General features: G+C 42.6%; 1 protein-coding gene across 1 annotated transcript in view; it reads left to right on the top strand.

Moving 5' to 3' along the window:
• The window catches only part of LDLRAD3 (low density lipoprotein receptor class A domain containing 3), a 119,052-nt gene extending 106,134 nt beyond the window's left edge, over positions 1-12,918 (top strand). The window contains exons 5-6 of the mRNA XM_086748136.1: positions 5,866-6,211; positions 7,884-12,918. Of these exons, the coding sequence (XP_086604262.1) occupies positions 5,866-6,211; positions 7,884-8,145 (608 nt within the window). The 3' untranslated portion in view covers positions 8,146-12,918. The remainder of the gene's footprint in view (positions 1-5,865; positions 6,212-7,883) is intronic.
• The last annotated feature ends 7,826 nt before the right edge of the window (positions 12,919-20,744 follow it).

The raw sequence follows: 20,744 nt of genomic DNA, 5'->3' as shown, positions 1-20,744 counted from the left end.
AGAAGACCTTGGGTGAATGCCCTGAGAGCCCTAGGACATCCTTATCTAGTTTTCAGGAGACAATAGCAGGGCAGGGAGCCAGGCAGAGGTGGAGAAATGGCCTGATGGGCAACTTCAGGAGCTGGGCCACACTCTGCTCCAACATCTTCGTTTGAGGGTTGTACTGGCTGCTGTGGTTCTGGTTCGTGGTTGTTAGGGACGCTTGTGATTAGCACAGGGTGCAACACAGTATAACCTAATGCCATTTCAAGCTGGGACATCTGTGCAGATCAGCGTTCTCTGGATGTGAAGCCGTTGCTGTTGTAGATATACCTGGAAGGAGCTTGGGGTTTCATCCTGCTACTTGCCCAGAAATCCTACCCGTTTACCAAGTACCTGGTAAGCGAAGATGTAATTATATTCTGTTATTTTGGCCAGTTCCCATAGATAGGGTCTGTTAACAAATCTCTCTTCTATGCCTGAAACAGAAAGCCAGAGCAGGGCAGAAACAAGCTTTGAATGTAGTTGAAAACAAATCCTTGTCTTGAGTGTGTTAAGGGAAGTAGGAAGCTGCTTGGGGAGGGGAACAAATGGTAACTGAAAATGAAGCTCCATGAAGACAAGGTGCTGTGTTGTCTGGGCTAGGTCTTGTTTGCAGCTTGGAGAAGGGCAGTGGGAATAAAAGAGAACTGGGTTAGAACGGACATCACTAGAACAAAGAATATTCTCAAAGTCCAGTGCACAAAATCTACATAAGACTTGTTTTACTGGGACATAATATCATCAAGGATGAGAAATTTAAGAGCTTTTGGAGACTTAGCTGAATGCCCTCGGAACTCCTAGCGCAAAAGGTAAATAACGTGCAGAGGCTCTGCCTGTCTGTATTTGACTTTTTTTGTAGTCTTTCACCTTCCAAGAGGCAGCTCTGCTCCAGTTGGAATTTAAATGCGTTGTTACAGTAACGTCTTTGTTGGAGATGGACCGTGACTCGTGCTCATTAAGGCTACAGATGTCTGCTCAGATTATGTATTTCAAAAGCTTTTTCTCTGATGAACTGTGAAAAGCCAGGCTTGAGCAGAGGATTGTGAAAGATGAAATAATAGCCCCTCGTCCCTGTGTCTAGCAGACTTGCTGCGCTTGCTCCCAGATCTCTTTAAAAACTTTGAGACAGCAAATTTGTTCACAGTCGATAAGACAGCCCTCTGAGCACAACCCCTTGTATCTCCTTTGTCAGTCTTTTCCTACGTTATTCACAAAGATTTTTACACTTCAAAAATCTCTAATCTGCCAATTCAGCGTTTCCCAGATAATAAGGTTTAATAGGCATAAGTGGCATTGATAAACTGTTTATATGTGGCATGGTTAGAAAACATAGATCTGCTTCAGGGGAAGCACCAAAAAAAATAAATACTCTATGAATTTAAGCTAAATTAGCTTCCCAATCACCTTTTTTTGTGAATTTGCATTTAATAGCAGAGCAGAGAGAACTTTTTCAACCTGCCTAGATAATACCTGCTTCTTCTGGGAACGGGTAGCTGAATTATCAAGAAATTCAGTTCAATGGCTTCTGTGATGTGTAAGCATTTGCCGAAAGTTACTGGGGCAGAACTAAAGAGTCGTAGTTTTTTCTTTCTAAAGTAGTCATCCATGTCCAGCTAAGATTTTTCAGGTGTTCTTATATCTCACCTTCTGTGCACAAAATGGATAGAGGTTCATCGAGCAGTCTCAGCTAGGTACCCGACATTCCCTTCCGCACCTCTGTATACTCACCTGACTCAACCAAAAAAAAAAAGTTACCAGGGAATTACCAAGAAGTTATGCATGTCAACATGAACAGATATATAGTAAGATGAAGAAAAAACATGATGTAAAAGTCTCTTGTATGCAAGACTGTCTCATAGTTCTGCTACTTTTGTTTTAGCTGTACTGTAGAGCAGTTTTTTCTTGCTGGAGCATTATTTTGGAAGACCATTAGGGGCAATTCATTTTCTTTTTCTTGAATGGGAAGTGACCTCTCTATGGCTATGAGCCCAGCACTGATAAGCTTAGGTAACATTGCTTTTAATCTTTTGCAGGTTTGGATTTACTGACTTTGCTAGAAAAGGGAGATTAGATGCAGGTTGGTCTTTCTTGCTTTAAACTACACCACAGCAGAAGCAAAATACCACTGGACCTCACTTGTGAGCGTGTTTTGCTAATGAACCTTAGGATTGGGTCTTCTTGGACCAGAAAACCCATCTATAAGGCAAGAAGGTGGTTGTTATGGTGGGGGAAGAGGACTTTGTTTTGATGGTAGCTGAGTCTTCCTAGGCAGAACTTGTCTCAGAGATTCAACGCACTCTGTGCCTGTTCATGAAAAGGTATAAAAACTGTGTGTGTTTAGGGAGCTGGATTCTCTTCATGGGGAGAGAGAGTGTCTCCATGCAAAGTACTCAGCACTGCCTAGGGCACAAAAAGGAGCGCTTGCCAGATAAAACAGATTCTTTCCTCTTCATGGGATGTATCTGTAGTCCTCAGTGCAGCTCCGTGTTAGAGACACATAGGCTAGAATTAGTTGAACTGGTGGAGATGCTAATTCAGATTCCAAAACCAATATTGCTGTGTTGCCCAGTTCAAAGGCTCCACCAGACAGCACTATCCCAAACAGCACCTTCACGGCTGTGCTTCTGGTTCAGAGATCTCCACAGACCTGTAGTCCCCAGTGTAGGCCTGCCCTTAGATTGCTCTTGTTCTCAGACACACAGTGAACTCAATGGGAATATAAGCAACAGATCTAAAAACCTGAAAAAGAATGGTGTTCCTGGTAAATAAATGATGTTTGATTAGCCACAGTAATCCCAAAGCTCCAAAACAGTGTGTTACCTGCAAATTTACCCAAAATCTCTGCAAGATATGTGAGTGGTTTTGTATGAGAAGGATCATAAAACCAGATAAAATAGATGTTTTGTTTCAGATTGTCCTAAAGCTGGTCATCAGATTCCATCTGATTTTTGGCAAAATATTTTTTCTTCAGCAATCTGGTTAATCTCTTTGGATTTATGGAAGCTTTTAATGAAGGATCTAGCAGATGCTATCCTAAACAGATGGATAACCTTAAAAAGTTTTGCAAATAAGTTGATATATAATTCACTTCTCCCATTTTTCTTCCCTTTTAATAAGATGGAGATTCTAAAGAGAAGGGACTGTGCTGCTGCAGAATGATCCCATGGTAACTAATTAGGTCTCCTCAGGTCTGCAAAGGCATCCTGTTCTCAGTCTTATGTCGATGTGCAGTAACCAGTGAGTCTTGTGGTATTTTACAGGGATGTCATAATATACTTACCTTCCTTGAATGAAGAATTATGGGTAGTGATGGTATTCATCCATGGATTGTCCTTGCAATAAACTTGTTGATATTTGCATAAAAATTATCTGCTTGTCACTAAACTCCCTGTGCTGGCCTTTGTCTGTTATGTATGACGTGAATTCATTTCTCAGCTGGTGAATTTAGGGAGTGTATTGAAGAAGTCACAGCAATATGTGATGAGCTGTAATTAAAATTACTAATGCATGTAAATTCCTTTCCTCCTTTTTGCTTTGATTTACATTCTTCATGCAGACTGTATTCACTTTGCTGCGTGAGCTGGAGACATAGTGTTGACTGGGAACAATGATTTCCGCTTTCCTCCAGCACAGTTGCCCAGGGAAATAAATTTAGTAAGGATCCTCACTGAGGTGTGACACTAGATAGCAAGAAAATGGTGTGGCTTGCAGCTGGCCTGCAAAACTCTGACCTGTGGTTGTAGTGGCATCATCAGTAAAACAGATCAATATAAGAGTGGTAGTTTATGTGCTCAGTAGCAGGACCAATATTCAGGTTCTCTTAGTTCTGGTACAGTCCTTCTTTCCCATCTCATCCCTTCTTACTAAAATATCTATGATTTAAAATTGAGATGTTTAAAGGGTTAGCCGTTTCGTGTTGTTATCTTACCTAAGTAACGCATAAGTTATTTTGAGTGATGCTGGAAAATGTGGTTTGGTGTTTAATCATGGAAATCAACTGCCAAAATCAAATATTGAGACAAAAACCCAAAGCATGTTGATGCAGAACAGTGAGTGCTTGAGGAAAGCTATTCTATTATGGTGGACACAGCTGGTATGTATTTCATTATTTTGTTGATAGCAAAGTTTGTAAGTGTCTCAGTTGCAATTCTGAGTGACCAAAAATGACCTAGTTGATAGGTGAAAGAAAGGAAAATCGTATGTGAAGATTTACTGTCCCAGCCTTCTGCAGTGGGAAATGAAGAATTTGCGTGGATAGTCCTCTTGTAGTTGTGTAGATTTTGGGGGTCAATGAATTGGGTTTGTTGTGCTGTTTTTTCCTCAGCCTCTCGTTTTTCTTGAGGTAGATAAATGTCTTGTGTCAGAATAGTATTTTTCTTTTTGAAGCTATAAGGAGTTACAGCCTGCATAGAAATAGAAATTCTCGCCCAAAAAAGAAAACAGTACTCAAAGGCTGTCACCTTGTGAACAGGGGGCTGAAGTGGAGTCAGGGGCACACAGTTCTATGGTACTGGCACCGGCCTCAAGTGCGGCAGAGGCACATCAGTGTGTTTATGCCACTTTGCTTCTCTGAGCCACTTTCCTCCTTTGCATTTTGTTTTTTATCGTGTTTTCTCAAAAGATTTTCTCGAAATATTTACATGCAGTTCAAAATACATTCAGGTGTTGTCCAAAGTCATTATTCCATGACCTTTTTCCTTCTCTGGGCCCAGAGTCTGGGCAGGGATTCCTTCTCCTATATCATGACTCTGAACAGATCCAACTGTAACTTCTCTTACAATTCTTGGTCTCTTTGCCAATTCCTCAGTGCCTACTGCAAGTAGAACATACACTATATGCTATCTGAAGTACCTCTTCTGGTCTGATCTTCTCATCTCTTCTCGTCATCCCTCTAATACTGCTGTTTAGGGTTGTGCTTCTGCTCCTGTTGCCTACCACTCAGTTACCATTTCCAACCATTCCCTTCACCATTTCTGTCTCAAATTGAAGCTCACTTGTGTGATCTTTCATGGCCTTAGCCCAGCCGATGTTTTTCTTTTCCTCATCTTGTTCTATCCTAGCTTCATCTTTTGTTTGGTTCCGGGGTTTGGTTTGGTTTTGTTTTTACCATTCACTTCTTTCACTGCACTCTTTGCTTTTAGACTTTCACATCTCTTACTGGTATCATATCTACCAGGCTTACATTGCTGTTTTTGCTGTTCCCACACTCTTTCTTGTTTTGGATTTTTTTCCAGCAGGAGGTCTTCTGGTTGCAAACATCCAAATAACCGCCCTTTAGTAAGCAGCTATCTATACTTTCTCGTCTACTGATTTTGGACTCTTAGATCTGTGGAGCACAGGATGTAGTTGCTGCCTTTTTTTATAAACTCCATGCAAACTTTGACTGCACTGCAAGTTATCGTTAAAATTAAAGATCAGGCCTTTTATATCTGTGATTCTAACGTACTTTGCCAGGTACAGCTGAAGGACTGTGCTTGTGCCTCAGAACTGGATGTCCCACCTCTGGAAACAAAAAGTTATGACTGATAAGTAGGGATGGGGGCAGTACTGCCATGACAGTGCATGTGCTTCCTACCATGGTGTGTATTTTTACTCTTTTGCCATTTGTCTCTCCATAGCAATTTGCCTGCTAGCACTTATTGGGGATGAGGGTGGACTGAGGGGGATAGTCAGCCAATCTCTGATTTGCATGCATATGTTTGTAATAAGCTAATTTTCCACAATTCAAAGGAAAAAGGAAAACTTGCTTTTGTCAAACAGCGTGTTAGCAGAAAACACAGCACAGGTTAAGAGTGGTTTTACATTGAAACAAATCTCAGGCTCCTTTTTCTTTTTGTCTTGCAGAGGCAGGCAGTGGCCAAGATTACGTGGCCTCAGAAAACCAGCTGCTTTACTACCCTAGTATTACCTACGCTATCATCGGTAGCTCTGTAATTTTCGTACTCGTGGTGGCCTTTCTTGCCTTAGTCCTGCATCACCAACGGAAACGCAACAATCTCATGACCCTGCCGGTGCATCGGCTGCAGCACCCTGTCTTGCTGTCCCGGCTGGTGGTCCTCGATCACCCGCACCACTGCAGCGTCACCTACAATGTCAACAATGGCATCCAGTACGTGTCCAACCAGCCCTACCACAGGCCAGTGGACCTGGACTCTCCGCCATCCTATTCGGAGGCTGTGCTCGACCAAAGGTATGTACAGGAGTGAATTCTGTGCTCACAAAAGTTTCACGCTACTGGTTGCAGGTCTGTTAATCTGTGCTTCTGCTCCTCATTTATCCTTATTACTGCTTTTGACAGAAGTACAGCGTTGCAATTCTGTCACACGCATAGGGCTAAATTTGGGCAAATTTGTGCTCCTCCTGCATATGAAAAATTCATGGTACTCGGGTCCCCTTTCTGTTACTGGTATAAAAGAGATTTAAGGCAAACTTAAGTCATACTCTCTTAGCACGTGTCATTGGTAGTAGAGATTTTGAGGATGGCAGGAGAATGCAAAGAAATTTGTCTCTTGTCTAGTAGTGATATCCTGTGCCAGTTTGGAATCAAGACATGAAAAATGAATTTGGAGTTTTGCCAACAAACAGCTAGGTTGTAGATCATACTATTGAAAAAAAGAAATTACCCTGATCATATGTGCTAAGTGTATAAAGGTAACAGGTCTTCAGTTCTTGCCTAAAGAAATTTTATAATCTCTCTGTTCTGCACTTCTTTCCTTTTACCAATAAAAGAAAAGAACAGGACTCTGAAATGGAAAGCGCTGTTCTCATTTTTAAATAGCTTTGTGTGCTTTTGAAGTTTTATGGGTGGGTGTGGTTTGGGTTATGATGTTTTTGTAGTTATGACACTAGTTTTATTTGTAGATAATTAACCTTCATTGTAACCTCTGTCTGTAAAGTCTTTCCAAACAAAACTCCTAGACTGACATCCTCTGTATGTAAAAACAGCATGGTTTGAACTTTAATGATTCAAATTGCTCACTGTCACCTTGTTGGTATTTTTTAGTATGAACTCTGGGATCTAAGAATGATAGTATAATCATTTACATTCTTGTCTGCTGTGTTTGGCAGCAGCTCCCTTGTCTTAATGTTGACACTCATAATTATGATATCTTTTCATTAGTAAGGACAACTAAATGAGCAGCTGTCTAGATTGTAATCACTTCTCACCTGCACTGATACAAACCATTAGGAGCTGCAGAGCTAATTGCTCCCAGGACCTGTTACCAATCTGCTAAACCCTTCAGTCCCTTTACTTGTTTACTACCAGAACCAAAACCCAATGTTCCTGAATCCAGAACTCATATTGTCTGTGCCTACTTAGCAACTGCTCTGCGTGTGGTATCATGACTGTGATTTGTCACGTGGAGAATTCAGTTTGATATTTATTTGTAGACCGTAAGCCATACTGTCACTTAATGGAGGTTTCCTCAGGGCTTTCTTGTCTTCACATCATTATCTATAGGTGCAAATTCACTGCTTAACTTATTTCTTTTAAAGCACTTTCCTGAGTTGTGTAAATATTTTACAGGAAAAATTCTTACCTCTTGCAGCTGTCTCTGAGTATAAACTGAGGTTTGCTGGAAGTGCATAGCTATGAAAATCGGAATGTAGAGTGTGCAGCAGAATGTAATTAGCTGTGTTGCATCTTGACGAGAAACCCTGGTGCTCAGTGATGGCATGGATGTTTTGGAATGACCTGAATTATGTAGGCAGATGTCCTGATAGGTGTCATCATGGAAAAGCTAAGAAATATTGTTTGTTGGTTTTTTGTTTGGTTGGGTTTTTTTTGTAATTGCAAAACAACGTACGTTCTTCCATGCCACTGTTTTCAGTAGCCTGTTACTATGTTGTGTATTTTACAGCAGACCACCTTGGTTTGACCTTCCTCCACCGCCTTATTGTTCTGAATCTGAATCCTCTAATCAGCCAGATCTTCCTCCTTACCGATCTCGGACGGGAAGCTTGGTGAGCACAGACACCCCCATGGCAGGAAGCCCTCTGGGCACAGCTGGCAGTTGGACAAGAGACATCCATGACAGCCTGGATGGCCACAGAACTCTTCTCGAGAGGACAGCAGATCAAAGCGATTCTCTGGTCAACCACGTTGCTGAAAGAGAAGCGTAACTTCTCCAGTATTTGGGATGGGCAGAAAGACATTTACTTTTTCAAGTCTGTATGGTTAATCTGCTGTGGCTAATAGGTTTCAGGGGGTGATGTGCCTGAATGATGACTTGGTTTTAATCCACACTAAGTTAATATTTGAATTCAGCATTTTGGGCTCTTCAAAGACAGCTGTGAGAGCTAAACCTAGAGTCACATCAGCTCTCTACAATATTTCTACGAGCAAGTTCTGGTTCAGACTAGTAAGAGAAACATCAGCACTGTGTCAAAGAACTGATATGATGTATTTCTTGGACCATTTACTGTATATGAATGTGTATATATGTGCATAATATATACAGATGTTACACACAAAAACTTACGCCAGAAGGACTCTTGTTTTCAGACTGCCTCCCGTCCTGTCAACATGTGAGCTGTTTCTTCTTACTGCCTGGTGCCAACTGGTGGTTATCGAAGCACATGAGAGGCAGTCTTTCTGCTTGAAGGTCTGGTGCCCAATGCTAGCCCACTGGCAGTGCTCAAATTGCAGAAAATATCCTACTTAACCCTTCTCTTCATGGCCTGGAACATTCTCACTGTGAATGTAATTTTCAAAGTTTAAGCTTGTGAGGATGCAACAACTCTCTAACTGAGCAAAAGTTTGGGTTTGTGGTTTTTTTTTCCCCAGATGCTAATATCTAGGGAAAATTTGCATGGGTTTTCTCAGGAACACCACAAAGGTTGGCTTATCTGTCAGACTTCAAGGCTGAGTACAGAGGCACCAAAGCTTCTCAACGAACCAGCGCAAGACTTCTTTTCAAGCAAGACAAAGCAACATTATTCCCTATGTTCCTTCTTAAAGAAAAACCAAACACAACCAAACAACAAAACAAAAAAAACCTCAACCATAAAAATCCTTAACTGTTTCAGCTAAATCTTGAACACCAAAACTGACTTGAGGCAAACACCCATCCTGGGAAGCTTTAGTGTGAATAGCTATTTGGTTATATTTGTGAAATAAATATAACTGACAGCAGGTCATGTAGTGAAAGGTGTTGGGCTTGCTGACTCTGTCTGTGGTGTGTATACATACACAGATGGATACAGGTGTTTAATAGTATGTGTGTGTGAGTAGTGTGTCACATAGGTTTAGTTCTACTGCACCAGTAGAACTCTAAAATGTCAAAGTTTCACTTACGATATTCTCGTTGGTTTTCTATGGAGTTTGTCATTATTCGTGTTCATTTGGTTGAAATTCTAGCTTCTGCAGAAAAAAACCAGAATTATTTGTGTCTGGTCTTAACTCTTGGAATGGTCTCCTGTGAAGTGCATTTCATTGCGCGGTGTTGAATCATCTGTGTGAAAGCATCTCGGAGGTGAAGGCATTCAGAGTGGCAAGAGGGAAAGTAAGCTGTGAGTTTAAGTGCCACTGCAGTGATGTGCTTGTGCTCAGTACACCGAAAACAATGCAGTGTCTTCCTCTTGTCTTGGCCTTGAAAAAATTATTTGTCTGTCAGACATATTTCCCACTCCTTCTTCCATGTAGTGAACAGTGTCATTAAACAGACTTTGCTGTTTCATGGAAGTGAAGGAAGATGACTGTCCACACCTTTTGCTTTGTTCCTCATCTTTCTGAGGTAACTTCTTTCATCCAAAGGTTATCTCCTTAGAAACCAAGAATTTTTGAGCTTGAGGGAATGACTGGAGTTCAGTCTCAGTTCCCACACATACACCTGAATTTTTTTTTCATTTCCAGCTCTGGAGTTTAGTGCCATGGTGTGCAAGAAGCCAGGGGCCAGATGTATTTACAAGCACAGGTCATTCCGGTCTTGAGATGAGGTGGTGGGGAGCACTGGAGAATTCAGATGCTGGTGGGCTTGGCTGGCTTTGGAAGCAGATTAATGGCAGCCTTTTGTTACAGGCTTAGGCAGCCTGTCTTGAAGTGCGTTGGTGAAGATGCTTCTAGGTCCTTGTAAAGCCACGTATCAGATTGGGTCAGATTTCATTCTTGCTGGGAGCTGATGCAATGTAATTATGCTGTCCTTCACAAGGCAGGACTTCACTAATTAATGACTCTGTCCAACTTGATAGGCAGACTGGTGTCATTGTCACATAGCAGACAGTTATTCTTTATTTTACAGGGAGGTTAAACTCAGGTACGTAGCTGAGTTAGCAGCAAAGGTGGGTGCAGGGGTGTCTCCTCTGAGCACTGGGCCCTGCTGTCCCTCTTGCCTTTCCTTAAGGTTCTGCTCGGCCTCTGTAAGAGAGCTACGTGACGCCTTAAATTTTTTCTGATGCAGTTTTTAAAACATTATATTGGACTTTAAAACATACTGTTGAAGAATTTGCAGTAGTTCCGTTAGAATTAGACATCTTTTTAATTTTAAATTTGCCTGAGGCTGTATTAGTGAAACTAAATCCTTGTGCCCAGCGCAACGCACCCGGCACGTATCCCTCAGGCAAGCCTTCCGCAGGGGACTGCATTTCACCACGTGCATTCCAAGACACTGGGGTGTCTGCAAACCAAATATTGTTTGCCTGTGGCATCTGCAAAATATCTCCTTGCACTGCTAAGAAGTAGCAAAAGAGTGGGCATAGCCTGCTTCTTCTACCTTCTGTGTCAGTCGCTGTCATATATGTAAATATATATAAAAAAAAAAAAGATACTCTTTCAGGTTGTATATATTCATGTAACTTTTGCATTAAGATAATCCATTTGGACTTTGCAGGGGGGGAAGAAAAAAAAAGGAAAATACATTCTAAATGGTGTGACGTTTTCCCTTCCAGCTAAGGGTGTATTTATCTTTGTATAGAAATCTTTTAATTTTTTGAGAACACAAGTTACAAAAGGAGATTGTGCCTTTCTGACTGAATGTTGATTTGGGAGGCTGTTAACTACATTTCTGGGTGTTACGTATCATTGTCTAGAGATCCAAAAAGAGAAACAAGACTTGTCTTCCTCTTTGTTGTTACTTATGGGGGCCACTGAACTTTGAGGAGTACGGAAGTTCAGTATCTTGTTCCAAAAAGGCGTGGTAAAACTTTAAGGGGAGGTTTCATTTTACTGCAGTCCTCTGGTTTGTAGAACAGATTTGCTAGCTGATTTCTTTGGAAATTGCTGTAGTATCACACAGAAGCTGATTATAAAGTGTCACTTCAAGTAGTGTTGATACAGCATTATACTGCATTATTCAGTGGAATCTTTGGAAAAGCCTGGTAGCAACAACTGTGCTGATGAAATTAAATATTTCCTTGAAAATTCTGCAGCTTGTAAGGCTGTAGTTAGATGTTCGTGAAATACCATGTGGTAAGATTTCTTTTCAGTAGCCAGCAGAACTGGAATTGATCATTCTGTTGTTTGCAGTTGCTCTTAACCTTTTAGTTTGAGGTTGGTCCTCCAGGACCTTTCCTCCATACTTAATATTTAAACAAATGGCTGGTATTTCAAAGACTTATTCTTACAAAAGTAAAACTGATTCAAGTTTTTTCTTCCAGAGACAAATTCTGTATTGAATGGTGGCCACTGTAATGAGTAGCTCTCCTTGGCGCAGATATTCGTATATTTGATTCCGACAAAACAATTTGAAGAAATGAATACTTGAGGTAAATGAAGGAATGTGGATTGGCCTGTTCGAAATAAGATTTGGGTTGTTTAAAAATACAGAAATAAATAAATTTCAGGAGTTTGGAGTGTCTGTAACCTCTGCTGAAGTCAGAGTGCTGTGTTTTTTAAATTAGGCCATTAGTGAATCTGCTTGATAACAATCTGAAGTTCCTTGTGAGGCAAATTACAATTTACCTCTCTGGTGCTGTGCTAATGGAAAGGAGTAATGCTTTTAAGAGAGCCTTTGTATCATTTTCTCAGCTCTTGTCTACAGTAACATACACAACAACACACTGCATTGCGATTTTTAAATAACTCTGCATTCGTTCTTCCTCTCCTTTTAAGTCAAATCAGTTCTATTTACACCACTTCACTTTGATACAGCTAATAGGGCCCTTGTGATAGAGTTAGAAGCTGGGTGGAGGGAAGAGATGATGACTCTCATTTTAATTAATGCTGCAGCTTGTTAATCTTGTGCGCTTTACTTTTTAGACATCTTAGGAAAGACAAATGGTTTTAGTAGATAAGAAAAACTATTAACGATGAAAAGGACAGAGGGACACTGATTCTGAGTTTAATTTTTAATGAATATTTAAAATTGCATAAATGAAGGAAGAATTTAATGCTGTATTTCTAATGTGGTGACCAGATGGCAATGACTGTTTTTAACTGTTGCTCATCATTTGCATATAATGCCTGGAACTAAAATGGTAAGACAAGTGCTGTTCTTGCAGTTCATGCTAGATCTGAAATATTTTTTATTAACACAAGGCTATATTGCACCCGTGGACTAAAATATGTGACTGCAGAAAGAATGTCAATACTGTACTGGATTCTGCCTGAATGTATCCCAGTACAGAACTGTGGCCTTCATTTGTTCTTTATTTTTATTTTTTTTCTTTTCTGATTTGAGGGGTTTTGTCAACTTGAAATGGAGATGTTACATAAGAGCTTTAAAGGAGGTTGTATGTTGAAACCCAACCTTGTCTTAAACTTTTGTAAACTGGAAATCTTCAAAATTGTATTCTGTATTCCTGAATAAAATTGACGTTTTAATACTGTTCACAAGTGACGATGTCCCCTGTCTCAGGAAGTCCCAGTAGTTTTAGTTTTGTAGCCTCCCACGTGAGGCTTCTTCCGACTTCTTTTGCACTCACTGTTAAGTTTTGTTAAATCTGTGTGGGTTTTAAATATATTTTTAAAAGGAAGGGATACTGGAAACCCACATGTATGTGTGTGTATAAAAATATACTGATATATATGTCTCTGTATTTATACAAATGGAAATTGTTTAAGTTCATAATTTCTCGTTCTCATTTTGCCATTCTGTTTGTTCTGTCAAATATGAGGCGTCTGAAGCAGTCATGTTATGTTGTTGCAGCAAAGCTGTGGAGGCTTCAGCTCTGTGCTGGTTGCCACATATGGATTTACTAGCAGAGCTAAGGGGCCTTTAGCATCAGCTTCTACCTCCCCCTTTTCACCTGCAACTCTCACACCACTTACGTTCCCAGCACAACATCCCTGTTTATCTCCAGGTCCGTGATTCTGACGTGTGAGCCAGATTCAAGTTGAGATGCTCTGTGAAGGCTGTCTGTGGCTGACGTTCCATGTCAGGACTCTTTCCCCAGCAGATGTCTGATGCAGGCACCACCACTGTCGTGGGAATCATGCAGCCCCACAAAGTCCAGACCAACTTGACGTCTGGATCCTAGCCACTCTTCTTGTTGAGGTCCTTCGTTACAGACAGTCCTGTCAGCCGAAGGACCAGCGTTAAGAAGTAGCCCTTATGTTATGAAGTTATTCTCACAGACTAAGGAGAATGAGATCAAATGTTATGTCTAAATATTTCTGTCTATACAAGTATATATAGAGGTTGGCAGATTTCACTTTCATGACTCATCTCATCACTTGCTACCTCTATAAAGGCATGTCAGTTTTGTCATTATCCTGGTTAATTAAGTCCCATACCCTCACTGAAATTCTCAGATGGTAGTCTTTGTTTGGCGCTGGCAAATTGCCCCAAAATAAATAGCTATGGGTCCAGAATTGACTCCAGCAGCACAAGGCAGATGGAGCTGTTGTGGCTGCCACAATGGGCTCTCCACAGGGGAGGGAACACCGGGGTCTTGAAGCTGGCTCGTTCAGTCATGTCCCAGCAAGAGCTATGCTTGAGAAATGTTGGTTCAGAAGACAGCCAGTTATGAAAACAAATAACCATACTCTTCAGCTGAGCTCCCTGATTAATCATTTTTATTCTCTCTGCTTCAACTTATTTAAAGATCTTAATTTTTACACCTTAAAAATTAAATACACAGTTTATTTCAGCAGTCATTTCTGAGTGCGGCATCTTTTCTTGCTGATTTGCAAGTGGGCTCCTAATCATTCACCCTCAGTTATCTATTGGTGAGAGAACTAAGCAGCTTTCCAGTTTTTGGGGAGCTGTAGCCCAAAATTATGTTGTCCTGGTTCTTAATTGAAGTAAAGGCATTCTCATGTCGAAATTCACAGCTCCTCTTTGCTTTTCAAAGCAAAGTTGAGGGTATGCATATTGCATAAAGCACTTTGGAAAAGTACTGGATTTATTTCTCTAGGGAATTAACTTTTCTGTGTATCTGGCAAACATGCTGTGAATAGATAAACCAAAACTTAATTCTCCGCTCCCAAAATCCCAGCAGTATTCCTTACAGCCTTACAGAGGGGACCGCTGCCAATGAAAAGGTAGAGCAGTTTTGTGGCTGATCCAACCCTTAGCATTTCTGTGGGAATGGGCACAAAGTGGTTCAGCAGTGCGGTCGCTTTGGTGCTGGATACCGTGCAGAAGACCCCTTTTCACTGAGAGCTGATTTGGGACTGTCACTTCCTATCAGTTTCCCAACAGCCACTGTACAGGTAAGTGGGGTTTTTCTTTATTTGTTTCATTGAGGTTTTTTTTTTTGTTTGTTTTGGTTTGGTTTTGTGTTTTTTAATAAAAGTAGCTCTCACCTAAGGTTAATTCCTACCTGTTACCCTGAGGTTAAAAGTTTCATACCTCATTACTTGAGACCAGCCTGTAGATCCCTCAAAAAAAAAAAAAAACCAAAAGGAAGAGGTATTCTGCACCTGCAGATAACTGTTTCAAGTTCTGTTCCTTTTTGAAAAATTCAGGCAGTGATCGAAAAACAGAAGCAAATATTTGAATTCCATATTTTCTTTTAATCTCTAGTTACTTTTTGGGCTTATTTATATTTGCAAATTTATTGAAGCAGTTATTATAGAATCGTAGAGTAGTTTGGGTTGGAAGGGACCCTTAAAGGCCATCTAGTCCAACCCCCTGCAAGAAGCAGTGTGGGATCTGAGCAACCAGATCAGGTTGCTCAGAGCCCCATCCAGCCTGGCCTTGAATGTTTCCAGGGACGGGGCATCAACCACCTCTCTGGGCAACCTGTTCCGGTGTTTCACCACCCTGATTGTAAAATTTTTTTTCCTTATATCCAGTCCTCCTATTTTAAACCCATTACCCTTTGTCCTGTTACAACAGGCCCTGCTAAAAAGTTTCTCCCTCTCTTTCCTGTAGGCCCCCTTTAGGTACTGGAAGACCACTATAAAGTCTCCCCGGAGCCTACTCTTCTCCAGGCTGAACAGCCCCAACTCTCTCAGCCTTTCCTCATAAGAGAGGTGCTCCAGCCCTCTGATCATCTTTGTGGCCCTCCTCTGGACTCTCTCCAACAGGTCCATGTCCTTCTTATGTTGGGGGCTCCAGAGCTGGACGCAGTACTGCAGGTGGGGTCTCACCAGAGCAGAGAGAGGATTCTGCTATAGAATAAGTTTCCAGGCTGGGACCTAATCTAGAGTAGATATTTCTGTAGTTTTCCACAGTTTAACAAATGTGTGGACTGTGAATGTCTCCCAGAAGGGAGCTAGGGTGTGTTGGAAGTGGTTTGCCGTAAATAAAGGCAGTTTAAAGATGCAAACTGCAATTGCACTATGTGGAGGGTAGGGACACAGGTTCCTACAGGGGCTGTAGAAACATTTTGTCAGATGGCTGGCATTGACCATTTTTTGCTATGTGCAATTGAGAAAGGAGGGGGAAGAAGTGGGATGGACAAATGTCATTTTGACCCTGAGCGTACAGGTAGCCCAAAGCGATACAGGGAACTACAGAGAGGAGAAAGCGACCCAGCTGCCTTTTATGCTGGCATTTGAAAAATGAACTCAAGATAGTGCTTTGAATGGTGACTTGGTAATATTAATAAAAAAAAAAAAAAGTCCCCGCTTTCTTTTCTTGATATCAGTATCAAGAATGAGATGACTAACATGTTGGGGACAGAATGGTTTGAAATGATTTTTGGATGGTTTTTATTTTTCCTCCCTTTGAAAATTGAGGTGACGTTAATTATGGAATGGCAGCAGCGTCTGATCTGAAGCGGGCGCTTTCATCTCACCTCCTGCTTTTAAAATAGCTGCGCTCTTATCTCTGCTTCAAGGAAGGGGGTGCGAGGGGGAGAGCGCCCCGGTGCTCCTGCAGCCTGGCAGTTGCCCGAGGAATTAAATGCCTTGTGAGATGCGAGGCCAGCAAAGAATTAGTGAGACTTTAGGAGCTAATTTCCTGTGGTGATGATGACCAGACAAAGACAAAAAAGCTGTGATCTGCAACAGACAAATGAGAACCATAAAAAAATTAATGAGCCAGATTACTTCAATACTGTCCAAAATATGTTCTGTCTAAAGGAAAGTGGGAGCAGACAAGAACCTGGAGATGTGATGGGTGTTTCCCCTAATCCCCTCTGACAGCCTCAGTCACACAAATATTGACATTAACCCTTCCCTTCATTAATCACGCCTAAGTTGCCGCTATTAATCATTATTAAGAGTCTGCCACTGTGCTGACAGCATTTTTCGGTGCTAATCTGATAGAGTAAGCAGAGGGCCTCTATTTCCAGCGTAGGCCGGGTGTAGCATGAAGAAGCATTTATTGTGCACAGCAAGGTGGGCTTCGAGTGTGTGCTTTGGGCTGCGAGGGGAGGGTGTGATGTGACACCAAGACAGAGGACCGAACACAAAATCCCGTGAGGATGAGGCTGGGAGGTAGCGGGAGGCCGGGAGCTGAAGAGCTATAATAGCGTTGCTGCCTGCTAATCGCAGTGAGGCAGAAATTGCCTTCACCCATGTTTTTTTCCCCGGGGGTGCGCATACGCCACTTGTGCGGTGACATCCCAGCTAGCGTGAGAGCTGAAGTCAATACTGCCATGTCAGGGAGGGCCTCCGCTCAGCTGCTGGGTGATGAGGCTCATAACCCCCGTGCAGAGGTTAATCCTGCTGCTCGGTGTGCTGGGCAGCACCTGTGTCCTCAGGGGTCATCTGTTATTTCTGCACAGGCACTCCTGAGGGTTTCATGTTCTTTTGAAGAAACAGGCACTTATTTCAGTGGAAGCAGAGTCTGATCTGAGCTTCTGCGATCACCTGTAGCCAGTGGTTCATCTCTTGTCCTGCTGAGCTATGCTGAGTGGACTTTCAATGGTGGCTGCCCTACTTCTGAAGTAAGAGAGCCTTTAAGGAATTAATAATTCCCAGGATTTTTATTTTTTTGGATCACTGAGGCTAGATCCATGTGAGGGGAGATCTTGGATTGCTAGGTATGCTTAGGATGAGGGCTTTGGGCTTCAGCCCTCTTCCAGTGATGGAGGACAGCAGCTGAGCCTGCACAGCAGCCCCAGGAGTGAGTCTCTCTGGAAGCCCTTAAACCACGTTATAGGACCCGAGCGTCCCCTTAAACAGAGGCAACGCAGTTCATCTTTACCAAACAGACTGTGACAGGTCCAAAGGCAAAGGTGGGGGAAATCAAGGGGAGGGAGGGATAAGAACATAAAATATCATCTGAAATGAGCTTGTGCCATTCTCTTTGGGGAGTGTCTGACTTCACACCCCTACGAAGGGTTCCTGAGGCTATCGGGGGGGGGCTTCCCTCACCATTCTCAGCTGCTAGGAAAACACCACTGGGTCTGTCTGCCTTCATCTCTGTTTAGTCTGAGAGTTTATTAAGACGCCCTGAAGAATGCCTTGCTTTATTTGTGCCTGTGGTTAGATCTCTTCTGTCAGCTTCATGTTATGTGTCCCTTTGGTGAAGGTCTGGTGCTTCTGTGCATGCTCCGGCTGAGGACTGCCTTCTGCCTTGCTTACATGACTGCTTTATGGTACCCTGCTGATGGAGGGTAATTCAAGCAATTAAAAGCCGTCTTTGAACTTTTATGGGATATCTTCACAGCCTAACATCTGCCAACAGTTCCTATCTCAATTTGGGATGAGGCCATCTTGTATGGGCTTTGCAGCCTCTTGTACGAGGGGTTTGAGAATCATAGAATCATTTAGGTTGGTGGTTTTTTTTAACCCAAGCTGGCAACTAAGCACCACATAGTTGCTCACTCATTCCCCCCCCCCCCTCCCGGTGGGATGGGGGAGAGAATTGGAAGGATAAAAGTGAGAAAATTCACTTGTGTGTGCAAGCAAAACAAAATAAGGAATTCATTCACTGCTCCCAATTGACAGGCAAGTGTTTGGCCATCTCCTGGAAAGCAGGGCTCCATCATGCACAACGGTTACTTGAGAAGACAAATGTCATAACTCCAAACATTCCTCCCTTCCTCCTTCTTCCCCCAGCTTTGTATGCTGAGCATATATGGTATAGAATGTCTCTTTGGTCATTTGAGGTCAGCTGTCCCAGCTGTGTCCCCTCCCAGCTTCTTGTGTCCCCCCAACCTTACTCATTGGTGGGGGTGGTGTGAGGAGCAGAAAAAGCCCTTGACTCTATGTGAGCACTGCTCAGCAACCACATTCCTGTGTTATCAACACTGTTTCCAGCACAAATCCAAAACGTAGCCACGTGCTAGCTACTATGAAGAAAATTAACTCTATCCTAGCTAAAACCAGCACAGTTCAAAAAGACCTTTAAGTCCAAAACCTACCACTGCCAAGTCTACCACTAAACCATATCCATAAGTGCAATGTCTACACATCTTTTAAATACCTTCAGGGATGGTGACTCCACCACTTCCCTGGGCAGCCTCTTCCAGTGGCTGACAACCCTTTTGGTGAAGAAATTTTTTCTAATATCCAATCTAAACCTCTACTGGGATAACTTGAGGCCATTTCCTCTGATCCTATCACTACTTGCCTGGGAGAAAAGACTGACATCCACCTCCCTTCGGCCTCATTTCGGGTAGCTGTAGAGAGCAATAAGGTCTCCCGTGAGCCTCCTTTTCTCCATACTAAACAACCCCAGTTCCCTCAGCCACTCCTCATAAGGCTTTTGAAGGGTCTAGAGAACCAGCTTCTTTGCTCTTTGGATGTGCTTCCACACCTCAATGTCTCGTAGTGAGGGGCCCAAAACTGCACACAGTATTTGAGGTGCGGCCTCACCAGTGCTGAGTACAGAGGGCTGATCACTTCCCTGCTCCTGCTGGCCACGCTATTGCTGATACTATTTCTGGTAGTTTTGTCCTAAAGCTTGCCTGTGTGGAGCAAATCTGGCTGCACTGCTGTGGTTTGAGCAGCTGGTTGGATCTCTGCTCACTGTCTTTAGACGGCCAGTGGGAAGAGGTGAGTAAGCGTTCCTCTTCTGAGGCAGCAGGTTAGAGAAGTGTCTCCCTAGCAGTACACCAGCGATGGCTTGGTTACACCAGACATCCTCAGTGTCTGAGGCACCACTTGTCCTTTTCTAATGCAGTCATATTTTCAGGCAGCAGCTGATGCAGATGGAAGTGATACTGCACTTCTCTGTAAGCAGGACTCAGGATTCAGGCAGATTAGCAGTGCGTTAGTTATGATGTGTTTGTGTTTTTCAAGTGTCTTGTTTCTTCCAGTCAGAAATCATAGCTTTGGCTGTAGTCTGGTGTCTAGGAGTCACAACTTGAGGAAGAACCTTTCAAATTTAGGATCTAAGCCAATAAAACATCTGCTATGGTTACTGCCGAGGTAGTGGCCCAGTGAAGAAACAAATCACTGTGTGACCCTTCCTGATTCCAGTCTGCCTGATCTCCATTTTCCCTCTGCAGTCAAGCTGCCCTCATTACCCAAAAATCAAATGCAATGCAGTATAATCAAATGCAATGTGATAGTCTCCTTTTCTTTCTCCAGCTGGGCTTATTTTTCGTCCTGTGCTACAGAACAAGGGAGGCGTGCAGACATGAAGCTGAATTCATTGCTCCCCCTCTGGTTCAGCAAGAAATTAGATTTTTTTCCTAGATCATTGAGTTGTCATTGTGTCCCAACAACCTTGCGCTCCCTGGTAGAGCCATTAAAAAATGATCCTGTGTCTTTCATGTGGCACTGGCACTGTGGGTGACAAACGCTCCCCTGTTTACGCCTGCTTATTTTATGGCGCTGTGCATTTTCCTAGATAAGCTGTGTGGCAGCCCTCTCATTCATCAGATGTGTTGCTGGCCTATGAACTGCCAGCCCAGAGCAATCTCTGTTGAAGTTGACCCCACTGAAGGCAGGGTAGAAGGGGCTGGTGGCTCTGGGGGGAGTGGGATTGTGTCCAGTAACATCGTAGTTCTTTGCTGAGAGCCATGCACTCAGATAAACAAGTGAACCCACCGAGTATTAGCCTGGTTATTTAACAACTTCTCTTTGAAATGCATGAAGCATTTAGTCCTCTTTGGTCTGCAAGGAAACCAGTGATTCTCAGTTAAAGGTAAAAGAGAAGGGGAAAGTATCAGGAAATTGGCACGGGGGTGCTTTTAGACAAGCTTCTGAAAAATGCCAGAGCAGCACTTTATCACTTTCCCGTTGAATAATGCTGGTTCTGAGGCTTTTACTTTTGGGATGTTGAATGCCTTCCTAAATACACCCCGCCCCCCATGTGGGACCATTAACAAACCAAGCAGATGGTGATTTGAATCGAGCAAAAGGACATCATAAAGACGTGCTTTGAAATAGCCAGACAGCGCGCGTTACACAGGAGACCGGGGGAACGAAAGTGATGGAAAACTGAGAGCAAACCGCCACAGCGTTCACGTTACTCACCAAATGGCCCAGCATGTGA

This window comes from Chlamydotis macqueenii, chromosome 5 (assembly GCF_036417535.1).
Source record: "Chlamydotis macqueenii isolate bChlMac1 chromosome 5, bChlMac1.mat, whole genome shotgun sequence".
Classification (NCBI taxonomy): Eukaryota; Metazoa; Chordata; class Aves; order Otidiformes; family Otididae; genus Chlamydotis; species Chlamydotis macqueenii.
Note: the sequence above shows the minus strand (reverse complement) of the source record. Positions and strands in the feature narration are given on the sequence as shown.